The sequence below is a fragment of the Rhinolophus hipposideros genome, assembly GCF_964194185.1.
Source record: "Rhinolophus hipposideros genome assembly, chromosome: 3".
Taxonomy (NCBI): Eukaryota; Metazoa; Chordata; class Mammalia; order Chiroptera; family Rhinolophidae; genus Rhinolophus; species Rhinolophus hipposideros.
Window position 1 is genome coordinate 96,690,133 of NC_138049.1, and position 16,159 is coordinate 96,706,291.

Sequence of the window (16,159 nt, forward strand, 5' to 3'; positions counted from 1 at the left end):
CAAAGAAAGAGATATATTTTCCTACATTAAAATTTAAAGCTTTTGCTCAATGAGAGGCACCAGAAACAAACTTAAAATAAGTCACATATTGGGAAAAGATATTTGCAACAGAAGATCAAAATTCAGATTAATTTACAAAGAAGTAAAAAAAAAAAAAAAAAAAAGACAACCCAACAGAAAAATATGGGTAAAGAGTCCGAATAGGAAATTCACAAAACAACACTTAAGTGACCAATACAATAAATTCATGAAATAAGTTACTTAGCAATCAAAGAAATGCAAATTTAGCTGACAAGATGCCATTCATACACATCAGATTGGCTAAAATCATACCGCTGGTGGGAATGTGTATAGTACTATCATTTTGGAGGCTAGTAATTTGGCAAAATCTAACAAAGCTGAAAATGCTCATACTCTTAACAACTCAGAAATTCCATTTTTGGTATAAATCCTAAAGAAACTTTTGCACACATGCAACTAGGGGACAAAATATTGTTCACAGCAGGACTGCTGGAGTCCACAGCAAGACTCCATCAACAGGAGAATGGAAAATTCATGGTATAGCCATCAATGGCATACTTTACAGGTACATGTCAACACGATAAACCTAGAAACAATACTGACATGAAAAGACACATTGCAGTATAATACATATTGATACATTCAGTATCAATATTGTTATACAATGTTTAAAGACCTATAATATTGACAGACATTTAATAAAGTATAAAGGTATGCATAAGAATGAAAAAATGGGATTAAGGGATAATACTATTATTTATACTATTTTATTTAAAATAAGTATGGGACCTCTATACTATTTTACTTAAAATAAGTATGAAGAAAATAATGTATATAATGTGGGCAAACAGGTGCTCGTTGTATTATCTCTATTTTTATCTGTATATTTAAAATATTTAACAATATATAACATTTTTAAAAAAGGATATCTACAAAAAATGCAGTTACATGAGATAGTTAAAAATAATAAGTTCTAATTTTTAAAAATAAATCTAAATGTGGGGAAGTTTTCTTTCAGAGAAATATGTATACTAAATGTTATTAAAATTTGCAGCATACCTTGCTATAAGGTACCAAGAAACAACTTCCCCTGAACTCTAATCTTGGTACTAAAGGCCAATTTAATGCTTGAAAAGTAACATGAAACCCTATCAAAAACAAAACAGGACAAAAAGCAAAAAAACTTTCTAAGACATCTCTGATAGAGAAATAGGAAGGTAGAAAATATACATCTCATCTAAATATCCATTTTCTACGTCAATCTTCCACAGCTTTAAAAAACTAGATAAACCAATAATGCAATGCTCAAGAAACATATCTTTAAATGTCATTTTTGGCTGGTGTTGGCCTCACATTCATGAATGCAGAAAAATGGTTTCATAAATGTCAAGATACGAACTAGTTTTAAACTAATAGAAAATAATAGTGTAGACATGTTTTTAATATTACTTACCACAATTACTGATTTTGCTTGTTCACAATACTGGAACTCTCCATATCGAACAGACCTACGTCCCTGTAAATAAAGATATTTAAAATTGTAAAAATATTATATTCAGTATTAATAACTTTTTTTAAAGTAAATTTTATTGGGGAATACTGGGGAACAGAGTGTTTCTCCAGGGCCCATCAGCTCCAAGTAGTTCTTCAATCTAGTTGTGGAGGGCGCAGCTCAGCTCCAAGTCCAGTCACCATTTTTCAATCTTTAGTTGCGGGGGGCGCAGCCCACCATCCCATGCGGGAACTGAACCAGCAATCTTGTTGAGAGCCCGCGCTCTAACCAACTGGCCATGACCCGCCCCTCCGGAAGCTCAGCGGCAGCTTGTTGTCTTCCATCTAGTTGAGGAGGGTGCAGCTCACTGGCCCACGTGGGAATCGAAATGGCAACCTTGCAGTTAAAAGCACCGCGCTCTAACTGAGGCACCCAGCTGCCCCATCAGTATTACTAACTTTTGAATAAGTAAACAAACATATTTGAGCACATCTCCAGTCAATTTTTAATATTTACAACATTTATTCTATTTACTGATGAAAAATAAGTAATTTTCTTTCAAAGCTATCCCAACATTTTCAAGCCATTAATAAATGTATTTGCTGAACAAAAATTTATTCATCTAGGCTGCTGTAATTTTTCTTTCTTATAAAGCATAGTACTTAAGATGCTATAATTTCTATTTTCATAACTGAATATTTCTAATTACTGGGTAGAATGAGGACAACTGCACCTACTATATTTCCCCCTAAACTTTCTATCTGATAATAACTTACAGTTATACCCAATATAAATTTGGGCCAATATTCTAATGAAATTTAAAAAATAGCCTAAACATACATAACTTAATTCAATATTCTGGGAGAACTTGTCTATAACGAAAGTTCAATTTATTATGTGACATCAATGTAATGAAATCACTTACATCTCGATCTACTGTAGTTGCAAAGCCGATGGCCTCTTTTTGTGTACAATTAACTGCTTTCTGAAGAGTATAAATAACCTGTTCATAGGTATGAACCTCATCATTAAACAGCATGCAATAGTAGGTGTCACTCTTCTCTCTGTGGGATGAAACATTAATGATATATTACCTATTTGCATATTACTTTGCTCCAGGCTGATTTATTAAGAATATACTTTGTTCTAGGGAATGTACTGGCCACATATCCATAACAAAGTCATCCATGGCCCCCGTCTCTACAACACACATTGCCGTCTGGAGAAGAAGATAGATACTGGCCATGTAATTCTATGTGAACTGGCTTTTATCAAGAGTAGGGTGCTACAGCGAGGTAAAACAGGTCTCGCAGTTCAAAGAATTGCTAGAGAAGTAACCTGAGACCCGGAGTCAGAACTGGCTGTCAGTGGTTCTTAACAGGAGGCAATTCTCCTCCACCCTCCATAGCTGACCATGTGGCAATGGCTGGAGACATTTTCGGTTGTCATGACTGGGATGGGATTGCCACTGGCATCTAGTGGGTAAGGGCTAGGCATGCTGCTTATTATTCTACACTCACCGGTCAGTACCCATAATAAACAATTAATCTGGCTGAAAATGCCAACAGTGCCGAGACTGAGAAACCCTGGGCCAGAGGAAGGTGAAGGCAAAGGTCCTGAAGTGGCAAACGTAAATACTGGGTGCTGGGGCACAGGGAGGAGGGGATTAGGCTGGAGAGAGGCAGGAGTCTTAAAGACCTTGAACGGACTCTGATTTTGCCATCCTAAAGACAATCAAGGATTTGAACAGGACATGCGGTCAGTTTGCCTTACAGTGCGCAGAATGCCTCGTGAGGGACGAGGGTGGATATGGCAGTGCAGTTAGGGAGGCCATGTTATCTAAGGATGAAATGAACCTAATCAGGACTGGGACAGTAGGAATGGAGATGAACAGAAGTAGAACAATTTAAAAGAAGGAGAACCAGCTGGACTTGAAATCTAAATGGATATCGGTGATTCAGGTTTCTGGGTAGATGGAATGACACTTAATAGGATGGGAAAACATTACAAGAGAAGCAAGTCAGATTCTTTTCTCTTTTATGCTGGTGGCCCTGAACCTACAACGGAACAAAAAAATAAAAACAAAACTTTTCTCTTCTCCAGGGTCTAAATTTGGATCTTAGATCAATGGTTCCCAACTTGAAGGACATGAAGATAAAATCATGAGGTACTAAGTCATTTTCAACATTTCTGAAAAGTCATAGTAACACCTCATTTTATTAAAAAAACACTTAACCCACAACTAATTATCTGGAACACTGTTGAGAAAGCAAAAAAGAAACACCACCAATGCCCTTCAGACCCTCACTCCAACTTGTACTCAACTTTAACTATGAAAACAATGCCAACAAGCTTGGTTAGAATTAAAAATAAAAGGGAAGGCCGCTGAAGGCAAGCACACTGACATGAAAAAGTCAGCCCTCAACCTTACTAGAGCTATGGCAGAATATACTTCTCTGGTCCCAGTTCGCGACCCTCTCCATAATCTAAGAATAAATGGTAAATATGTTAGAAATACACTTACATAAGCTCAAAGTGTGGAATATGTTTTATGAAATTTTAGGATTAAAATGGTTAAAACTGAGTTTGAGTATTTAGTCAAACCAGAAAACTCACTTATATCAAACAGCTCATTCCCTAATTATATCTGATGGCTGAAACACAAAGAATTGTAGAATTAACAGTTTTATCACACAAACAGAAAACTGCCTGTGACTAAAACCAGTGATAGAACCTTGATGTGGCTTAAGTATGGCTATAAAGCAACTATACAAACCAACCAACAGGAAGAAATCTCCACCAATTAAGTGGATCACACATATTTTAAAACTATAAAATAAAGGTTATTATTCTGCTGGAAATTATAGAAAAAGAGAAGATGATGTTCTATTCTAGATGTATTAAAGTTAACATGAGCAATTAAAACCAAAATGGTTCAAATCACGTTTGAGTAAATACAAATACAAATAAAAGGGTTGTACTTACACCATCTCTAAATCTGCTGGCAATTCACTTTCTTTCTCCCAGGTTAGTATCTCTACTGCATACCGAAACATAATTGCAAAAATGTTGTAAGTCCTTGCTATCACATCTTCTGATAAATGCACAAGAGGGTCCTGAAAAAAACAGAAAACAAAATGTAACCTTGCTGAACGCACATGAATTCCCCTTTCCCATTCTACCTCTACCCCTCAAAATACTACTGTAAAAAGCTGACTGATCTTCCTGGTTCAGCTTCTCTTTAATTGGATCCTACATATTACATTGGATCAAGCTTCCTAAAGGTTTTGTTCATAATAATCCCAATTACTGAACCAACTGAACCAAAATATTCAATGGTACTCCAAAGCCTAATGAATAAATCTAAAATATCTTTAGAATGGCAGTTCAGGATCTTTAAAATCAAACATTAAACCATTTCTATAGTTTAGTATCCTACTAATTCCCAATTTCCAGAATAAACAAAGGAATGTCATCTAAGGACAGACAAGCACTATTTAGTTTTACAGGTACAAAGGAGAGCCTGATTTTGAGGTCTCTAAAGGGGAGAAGTCAACAAGGTCAGAAAACTGCTCCTTGGTGTTGTGAGAATCACTCGTGTACTTTCTCTCAGCAGGACAGGTTGTGTATGCAAGTAACAGGGGATGTCCCACTTTACACTTACCAGTGAGTAAATCACTGAATTTCTAGGTTAACATAAAAAAGTTTTACCATATACGTATATTAAGTTTATCATGGTATCTGTCAGTCAAGGTTGGCAAAATTGTTTTTAATCTTAATGCTTTACCTTACATCTGAACACGCTATTTAGCTTAATGGCTGAATAGTGTTATATTCATCTCTCAAATAAAATCAGTGTTCCAACATCATGGAATGGGAACCCGCACAGTCTTCTAAATATACATAAGGATACAGAAAATTTTTGTACACCAAAGATAAGCCTAGTGGAACTGAACTGATATAAAACAAATGGAGAAGGGGAATAAAAAGAATGGAGGAAAAAGGACAAAGATTCCTAAAGGAGATGGGCCTAGGACTTGAAGAATGTAAGAAAAAGTAAGAAAAAAGATTTTTTGAAGTCTTAATGTTTTCTGTCTTACTTGTTGCCTACAATTCTTCTCAATAGGCTGCTTTATATGTCCCATCAAAAATTTTTTTTTCTGTTTTTTATCCTACTAGCAAGGTTTACTACTATTTCTTATGGAGACTTTAGAAGCTGTTAACATAGTGAAACCACCCATAAAAGGAGAAACTACAACTAGTACATCCTGGGGATTCATAAAATTATATTAGTAATAATATAAACGTCATACTGCACCAAAATAGAAAATAGAACCAAAACTCAGTTTTTTTGGTGATATTATCTTACTAAGATAGTCATTCCTTTTCTAACAATTATGTCCCATAAAACAAGACATTTAGAGGACTGAAGAATTAAGGTAAACAGGATTTATAAGAATTGAATGGTCCTGGGGCAAAAACAATCATCAATTCTTAAGAACCCAAGCCAGTAGTGTTCTAATTCTGTTCTACAAAATCCCAGGTCCTGGGAGAGCTGTTCCCTATTTGAGTTACATATCAGTTTAAAAATACATAAATATTTTTAAATGGTAATATAAAAATACACTAAATGTGTTATATTACATATTGGGGATCGCCAACTGGTAATTCTGCCTCTACATTAACCAAGTTTGGGGCAGGCCTAGGAATATAGATGCTTATGCTATCTTTGTGCATACATGTTAAATAACCTCCTGAAAAATGGTCGCTGATTAAGAAAGAATTCTTTCTGCAGTGAAGAGATGCTAGGTTGTGCAAGTCTACTCAGGTACAATGGGAAATTAAATGCTAGGAAAAACTTCTGCTCAAAGTGCTCTTACCAAAGCGTAAGTCAGCTGGAATAAGTAAATAAATGACCATTTTATCCTATGTTATATTATCAATTGTGACTAATAATTATAGTTGTGTGATTACATTTATGTTACAGAATGCAAGCTTTGGCCAGTGACTCAACTTTGATTTACTCTTCTTTCAAATTAAAAGAATGCAAGGCATACTGTTAAAAAGGTTATTGTGGATATTGGAGAGGGCAGTGGGAATTATGGAGAACTTTCATCTTTTATGTGATACACTTCCAGAAAGTCTGAATTTTTAAAATGTAAATATGTATTGTAATGAAGATTTTAACTATTTTCATATGCAGATAAGATATGAATGAGGATTTTCTCCATGCGGCACAACTAAAACTCGAAATAAACTAGAAACTGAATAATCATCAAAAACAATCTCCCCTATTTCATGAATTGACTTTCTAACAAATAATCTACATTTCAATTTATAACAAATAAATTTACTAATACTACTTTTATGTTTTATTACTGGGATATTAAAATTAGAATTTTACTTAAAATTACAATTCCACTGCTAAATGTTTTTAAAAACCAGTATAATGTACTGTCAAAGAGTTCCATTACTGGAATCTATCCTATTAGTATTTAGGTTTAAAGCCCAGCTCCAGTACCTACTGTGTGGGATACTTTGAGCAAGTTTCTTAATCTCTCTAAAACTCAAGCTTCTGTACCTATAAAATACTGGTACCTGCAGTATTTATCTTACAGAGCTGTTCTGAGAACTAAATGAGATAAGGCAAGTATAGTATTTAGCATAATATTTAGCTATTAATAATCACTGATCTACATTTAAATGAGATGAGAGCAACACTGATAAATGAAAATTTCAGATAAAAAAATCTTCACTGAGGTTGTTCACTCAGCTAATATTTATTATTGTATTAAATTTCATTCCAAAAAGGATTTACAGCAACTGAAGAATACATCCAGTGTAATAAAACAGAATTAAAAAATAGATGTACAAAGCAGGTAAAATGAAAATAAAGGTAGGAAAATAAATTGAAGACAAGATTGTACCTAGGGTTTCCAGGTGGGAATTCCCGCCCATTCTCAGGAATTTTTCCCACTTTCCTGTTCCCGAATCCTGAGATATAAACTTTTCTGTCCTCCACGATGAGTCGTTTCCACAGTGACGGCTACTATTACCAACCACCTGGGTCCAAGGAGCCAGTTTTCCTGATTTCCAGACCAACTTTTCTCGGGATTTGGGACCGGAACAGCGAAAAACATTCCTGTGAACAGCGGGAATTCCCATCTGGAAACACTAATAGTACCTACTTATAAATGCAGATCCTACAAATTTCCATACAGCTCCTATAGATAGGCTTATTTCCAAACATTTGGCTCTATTTTCCAGAAGCCTCAACAAAGAAAACACAATCAGGGCCGGCCCGGTGGCTCAGGCGGATGGAGCTCTGTGCTCCTAACTCCAAAGGCTGCCAGTTTGATTCCCACATGGGCCAGAGGGCTCTCAACCACAAGATTGCCAGTTCGATTCTTCAAGTCCCGCAAGGGATGGTGGGCAGTGCCCCCTGCAACTAAGACTGAGCATGGCACTTTGAGCTGAGCTGCCTCCCGGATGGCTCAGTTGGTTGGAGCCCGGGCTCTCAACCACAAGGTTGCCAGTTCGATTCCTGAGTCCCGCAAGGGATGATGGGCAGCACCTCCTGCAACTAGCAACTGCAACTGGACCTGGAGCTGAGCAGCGCCCTCCACAACTAAGATTGAAAGGACAACAACTTGAAGCTGAACAGCACCCTTCACAGCTAAGATTGAAAGGACAACAACTTGACTTGGAAAAACAATAAAAAGTTCTGGAAGTACACACTGTTCCTCAATAAAGTCCTGTTGCCCTTCTCCAATAAAAATTTTAAAAATTGTCAATTAAATTTTTTTTTTTAAAAAAAGGAAACAATCAGGGTGCAAACAAAATTTGGCCTGTGAGGCCGTAGTTTACTGATCCCTGGACTAGTCAATGAAGAAATGTCCCACCCTAAATGCCAAGAGTTGAGAAGACCTGTGGAACGTCTAAACATTATCTCTACCGAGGTATGTTATCAAGATTTTTCCGACTTTTTCTTAAGATGCAGGCTGAATGTATAACATCATCAAAAAACAGTGCAACAAAAACAATTCTATGACATACTAAAAAATGTACATTCCAAATATTACATATCTTTTTTTCCATTTCAAGAATTAAAATATAGAAAACTTAGATATATGTATCAATTCGCTAAGTGGGAACCAAGATGATAAACACAGTATTAGATTTTTAATATCTTACAGTCTTATTCTTGAAGACTTCATTTCTCTTAACTGAAATTTTAAATAAGAATGGTGTGGCAGAGTCTGGCGGTTTTATTCTCTGTGAAGTTGCTGGAGTGTATATTCTCTAGGCTGGGCCATGACATTGCAGCCAGGTAGGTGATCTTGCTGGCCGATTCTTAAAATTCAGGAAGTTAACCAAAGTCTGCACGATTTGATAGCTACCTCACTGATGTAGGAGGATAAGCCAACAGAGTAACTGCAGGCAGATTCACAATTTTTCTTAGAAAACTATTTTAAGTCTACTCTCAAAGACAAAAAGGTAACAAAGTCCTCAAGTTTTTCTTTTTAAAAATAATGTATTGAGGTGAAATTCACAGAACATAAAATTAACCATTTTAAAGTGAAAAACTCGGTGGTATTTAGTATATTCATAATGTGCCACTACCACCTCTATCTAGTTACAAAACATTTCTATTATTACTCCAAAGTAAAACCCCTTAACCTATTAAGCAGTTTCCCCCCATTCTCCCCTTCCCCAGCCCCTGGCAACCAACAGTTGTGTTCTGTAGAGACAGATTTATCTATTCTGAATATCTCCTGTAAATGGAATCATACAACATGTGACCTTTTGTATCAAGCTGCTTTTACTTAGCATAATGTTATGGAGGTTCATGGATATTGTAGAATGCATCAGTACTTTCTTTTCATTTCTTTTTATTTTACATTGTATGTGCATACCACAATGTGCTTACCCACTGATAAGTTATTTTAATTGTTTCTACCTTTTGGCTATTGTGAATAATGCGGTTACAAACATGAGCATGCATGTATTTATTTAAATACTTGTTTTCTATTCTTTGGGGTATATACCCAGGAGTGCAATCACAGGCTCATATGGCAATTCTATGTTTAACTTTTTGAGGAATAGCCAAACTGTTTCCCATAGCGCTGAATCATTTTGCATACCCACTAGCAATATACAAGGAGTTCCAATTTTTCTACATCCTCACCAACACTTATTTTCCTTTTTTTATTATAGCCACTCTAGGGTATCTCATTATGGCTTTGATTTGCATTTCCCTAATGACTAATGATGCTGAGCATGTTTTCATGTGTCTTAATCATTTATATTACATCTTTGGAGAAATGTCTATTCAAGTCCTTTGCCCATTTTTAACTTGGCTGTCTTTTTGTTGTTTAGCTCTACAATACATATTCTGGATGCTAGATCTTTAGCAGATATATGATTTGCACATATCTTCGCCCATAGTCCTGAGGTTTTATACTAGTTTACAATTTTTTAAAAGCAAAAGTCTTTTTTTCAAATATAGCTTTGTCATTTGTAGTTTTATGTACGGAATTCCAATCTGATATATGAAAGATGAAAATGAAGCTGCTCTAATAGAAGTGGAGAAATCTGGAACCCTGACCACTTGGTGTCTCTGTAGCAAATTCCAGAACACTTGTGCAAATAAAACACAAAATATATGTCTCCTATAGCACTGAGTAATTTTGCACAAATTTTGTGTGTCCAAACATAGTGGCACACAGTCTGAAACACACAGTTCTGCACCATAACGCCTTGGTCATTCTATTAAAATATCTGAGACCTGTGAGGTATGTGTACCAGGAAGGACTATTAATGCCAACTCATTCCAAAATCTATTATCAGACCTACTAATAACACATAAGTACTTTGAATGCACCCACCTCTCTGCCATTTAAAAATAAAATCTGAAATAAAGATCTTGAATCAAACAGCAAATTGTCACAAGCAGCCCCAGAGATTCAAGTTATTTATTTAGCGAGAGTCTACTATGTCATTATAAATATCATTTAGAGGAAAATAATGCAGGATCAACAACAATTTTAAAAAGCACGTATTTACAGCTGGAGTGAGTGTGACTCTCTACACTTGGTCCCATAACATATCCAATGTCATCGACTTACCAGGAGATGATCATTAGGATTGGCTGCCATATTTGGCTATAGAAAAGAAACGTTATCTAGCCTAGAAAGTCCTAGTGACAACACAAATATGCAAAAATCAACAGTCAACTGGTCTACACCTGTAGGAAAAATAGTCCCTTCAACAATAGCTGATAAGTTAAAAAACCTTCCTAAATGCTTACAGTAAAATAAACCCTCAAACAAATAAAAAGTCCAAATTAAACTAAATTTTCAGAATTTCAAGTGTGCACTACTAGCAATGGTATGGCACCCAGAAAACACAAAGAACTATCACAGTGGACCTGGTCACTTGTAACAGCGACAGGACTATTTGGCGTATCCATTTCTCATACTATAACCTTATTCTTATGTCTGAAAATATTTCAAACTCATGATTAAAACAGCATTTCCTTGAAAACAATGTTTTGAAAATGTTCTTTACCTCCTCCTCCTCACTTTCGGAAGTGTTAAGTTCATGTTTTTGACAGTAAGGCCCCTCTTTCCAAGCTTCGGTATCACCACAGTCACAGAAACCGCCACCTCCTGATGTTGTCATCTTGAAAAACAATTTTAAAGTATTTTGTCAGGAAGTATTTACTGAGGGCTATCAGCTTATATCATCAAGTGCTAAAGAAACAACATTGCTAAAGGTTTAATTTCTTTAGAGGGATAAAATTCAATAAAATGCCAAACCTCTCAATGTTTTAAAGCTGATTTTAAATAAGCCTATAAACTAATTTAAGCGATTTCACAATAAAATAAGCTACTTGGTAATGAACTCATAAACTCCACATAATTTAAAGTAAAATATGTTCACCTACACGACCTCCTTAATTAGGAAAATCACAAGGGTTTTCGGGAGGGGTTGTGGCTGTTAGTTTAATGTTGGCATCCGTGCTACCGGGTTACAATGCTATAGTAGATTCAAGAGTTATAAAGATTCCCAGAGCTACTGTCCCATGGAAGAGTCTAATAAGAGCACTACATTTGCATTAGAGAAACTAACAAAAACTATAGAAATAGTTTTTCTTTTCTAACACTCTGCAAATAGCTTCCTTTGAAAAGGAAGGAAGCTCAGTAAATACAAAAGTGAACGGCCTGGTCATAAAAAACTTTTTGCCACCTGAGGGCTTCAAGAATTATTCTTACTTCCTTAAGATATGGAAATGACTCAAGGAATCTGGCAAGACAGAACCTGTTATTTAGTAATTGGTAGACTGGAAATTCAGCTTTTAAAAAAATACTGAGAGTGTATGATGGGTATTAAATACAAATTTTAGATGAACCCTATTATATTCTGCCCAAAGAAAGTACTTGTGTGTTATATATCACAAAAATTAATGCAAACCCCAAATGACAGTTATTCCCAGGGGCTGCAAAGATATATGTCAAGAAACATTGGCAAGCAGGCATTTGGAAAACGACCCCACCCTACAGCTTTTACGCTTGATCTCATTACCAAAGATAGGTAGAACAGGTTAAAGGAAACGGGGATTCGCCTACTGTTTTATGAAAATAAAGAGAACACAAAAATACAAGGAGTTCAATTTTATTGTTGCTTTTAGTTCATTGTTATCAGAACCCAGGTATTCTAGATAAAAACAAACAGGAGGAAACATCCTGAGCCAACAGGACTCCGGAAATGATAACAAGACAGCAATATTCCTTTTCTACTATTTTATTGGGGATTAGGGTGAACAAATTTCCAGCTACTAAGAGTTCCCTAAATTTTGAATGTTCACGGCTCTGTTTTCAATTTCTAGTAGAGGAATCCAGACAGGCTTAGTTATAATCTGCCTTTGTCTGTATCCCTGACTTAAAAGCAAACACATCTGATTTTTGGAAAAGTACTGACTGCATTATAAGCAGTAAAAGATAATAAAATTGGTAGGTCTTATATTTTGGAGTCGGGCCCTCTTCTACTCTATAGAAGATATCTCTTTAATATTAAGAAATGACAAATCTTTTGTAGAAGACGACCAATAGAATATTTCTTACATGTATACTCCTGTCACTTTTCCTTACTTGTCTCACACATCCTCCTTTCGGATCCTCCCTCTCATACTTTTAACTCTCACCTTTATCCTCTGATTTTTGATAACCCTCTTCATAAACCTAGAATTATGAAGATAATAAACATTAAAAAATAGCAAAACAAACTAGTTGAAAACCAACGGGGAGGAGCTGTTATCTGTGTTGTCTTTCTTAAATCACATGTTTCAAAAAATCTGGATTCATAATTCATTTCTACGCTGCTATCATATGTTTAATAGTGCTTACGTAACACATTTCTTAAACTCTCCCGTTTTAATGTTAAATATTGGAATTTTAAAAAGGCAGCCAAGGTGTCTGGTATAAAATTCAACACTGGGTCTGGTTATTAGCTGGACATTACTCACCCTGTATCGATGGTCCTTGTGAACACTTCCCAAAAAGCACTCCATGCATAAAACACAAGTTGGATCAACTGCACAGTCTCTGTAAAGTTAAAGAGGGAAAAAATCAGTGTCAGAAAATAACTGTATATTTCACAACACATTTCAATTGGAATCAATCCTTGAAGCACCATTAATAGGGAAGTGCCTTGGTGTTAAAAGAAAGGAAATATTGGGTGGCGTGGTTAGCTCAGTTGGTTAGAGCGTGGTGCTAGTAACACCAAAGTTGCCGGTTCCACCCCTCATGGGTCACTGTGAGCCGTGCCCTCCTTAAAAAAACAAACAAACAAACAAACAAAAAAAAACGCTTTGTAGAAAGGAAGTATTATTCCTAAAGATCCGGCAGAGCGCTGATCAATGAAGTCAGCTTAAGAACCTGCTTCTCATACTGGATGTGTACTAGGGAGTCTTTGAAGGCACAGACTCTTCTAAGAACAGTAATTTTCCCCGAAGATTTGGGGAAATCACATTTTATGTTAAAACACACAGATGTATATGTTATAGATTTAAAATTTTATGAATTCTTAAGATGTATCTTGAGATTTCAAATAACTTCCTCCAAACAGGTATTTCAGACCAAGAGTTTGCAAAGTGGTATGTATACACTGCCCCCTCACTCCCCAAAAAGGCAAGATGTCTAAGATGCAAGAAAATATTAGAACTTCTATTTCATATAAATTTTAACTAATTTAAAAGGGAGAAACATTCTAAGTGTTCAATATATAGACTGACACATCTCCTCACTTGGTCTGGATGTCTAACAGTCACACAACACATAAGGTTCATAAGATATCCTGACAGGAGAGTAATAATTCTACAAGGTGGATGGGTTGCAATGGTATCCTCAGTCATTTCCACTTGCTCTCATCATACTGCCAGTCACATACATTTACAGATCATATCGTAAGCTAATCTCTGTTAAGTCCATGAAATGAGATGGGGATTCATGAAAATCATTACATCTCCCTTATCCTTGTTCCTGTATCCTCATGAGGCAACTACTCTACTGTGCTTATCTTGTGCCCTTTTATTTGTGTATGTTTTTGCAAAACGTTTGCGTGCACGTATTTTTAACATACGCGCACATCTTACTATGTTACAGATCACATTCTATTTTTTACTTTGTCACTTCTGTAACGTGATCCACTCATTTTGTATATGTACATCTGATCACTGCTTCTAACAGTTACGGCGTATACCACGGCGTGGATCCAAAACATTTTCTCTCTACTATCATGCGGGGGACACCTGGATTACCTCCAGTGCCTTTCTACCACAAATGCTGCTGCAGGGAACATCCTTGTTTGAGATTTTCTTTGGCACAGAAACTCAGCAGCAGAATTGCTGAGTCATATACATGTACAGTTCTTATTCTGAGTTCCATTCTGCTGTCCAGAGAGGCTACATATCCCCCACTGGTGTGTGATGGTTTTTAATAGCCCTGAATCTTCATCAGCACTTGGTTTTACCTGGTTTCCTAGTATGTGCCAGCCTGACATAGACAGAATGATATCTGTCTTAATTTGCATTTCCCTGATTGCTAATATGTTTGAGCAACTCTTCATATTCTTATTCTTTGGGGACTTCTTTTTCTATAAATCTCCTGTTTATCCTTTGCCCATTTTTCTGCTGAGATTGCTTTCTTTATCTTGCTTATTTACAGGAGTTCCCTGTATAATCCAGTCTAGAAGATATTGACCACTTGGCAACATTAAACACTGCAAGTATTGTCTCCCATTTGTCACTTGTGTGTTAATTTTGCTTATTGGGTCCTTTGTTAAGAAGAAATCCTTATTTTGATGCAATTAAACTTACACACACACACACACACACACACACACACACACACACACACTGGTTTGTGCTTTGAGGTTTTAATACCGTTTCCTTAACCCAAGTCACAAAATAAATTTCATTTTCCTCTATTCACCTTTTGGTTTTATCTTCCACATTTATGTGTTTAATTCATCTGCATCTACCTTTGTATATGACACAGAATATAGTTTTATTTCTCCATATCTAATAAGCTACCTTTTTTTCCAACACCATCTACTAAACAATCTAACTTTTACCTACTGATTGTGGTGTAGCCTTTGTTAAGTTCCCACAGATCCTTGGGTCTATTTCCAAGTTCTCTAATACGTCTCAGTGATCTATTTGCTTGTTCTTCTACCATACCACACTGTATTTCTACAGCTTGTTGTAGGTCGTAATATTTGGTAAAGTTCCCCTTTATTCTCCGTGTTTTAAGGTTTACATCTTTTTCCTCCTTTTTTTAAGGTTTACGTAAGCATTTATACATGAACTCTTATTCTTCCACATATCATTTAGGTTTATAAAGTTCCAGCTAAATAAAATACCCAGCTAAAATTCTGACACAGATTACTTGGAAGTTACTGATAAAATTTCAGTAGTAATAACATCCTTTTAAGAGCAAATTATCATGTCCATGATTATTTCTTATGTCTTCTACTGAAGTTTCAAAGTTTTTTTATATGAGTCCTTTGTATTCAAAATGAGCTACAATCTGTACAAAGCGACAATTATATCTTTCTTCACAATATTTACACCTTTTGTTTTTCTTCCCTTATACTGTTGACAAGGATCTCCAGTAACATGATAAACAGTAGCAGTAATAGTACGCATCCTTGTCTTGCTTTAGATATTAAACATATCTAAAGATTTTTCATTAAGTATTATGTTCACTGTAGGTTTAGTAAGAAAGAACCAAGCATTTATTTTGCCAAGCATTTATCTTCTATAAAGAATCTTCCCTTTCCTATATAAACTGTACCTCAGGGTAATCAAAGGATTGATAAAGAACTATGCTTTCTTTTAATAATAAATTAATAAGCTAATAAACAAAGAAATGGTAAGTTAGAATATCACCATTTTGCTACCCTCTAATAAAATAATGATCTAGGCCACAAGCAACAGTGACTGCTAAAACATCAGATAAAAAGGCTTTTTAAAAAGACCTTTAGGGGGCAGCCGGATGGCTCGGTTGGTTAGAGCGCGAGCTCTCAACAAGGTTGCAGGTTCAATTCCCGCATGGGATGGTGGGCTGTGCCCCCTGAAACTAA

At 35.7% G+C, this 16,159-nt stretch overlaps 1 protein-coding gene across 1 annotated transcript in view; it reads right to left on the reverse strand.

Moving 5' to 3' along the window:
• Positions 1-16,159, reverse strand: part of UBR2 (ubiquitin protein ligase E3 component n-recognin 2) — a 105,036-nt gene that overhangs the window by 64,949 nt on the left and 23,928 nt on the right. The window contains 5 exon segments of the mRNA XM_081042326.1: positions 1,475-1,537; positions 2,439-2,577; positions 4,499-4,629; positions 11,084-11,197; positions 13,041-13,119. Of these exon segments, the coding sequence (XP_080898452.1) occupies positions 1,475-1,537; positions 2,439-2,577; positions 4,499-4,629; positions 11,084-11,197; positions 13,041-13,119 (526 nt within the window).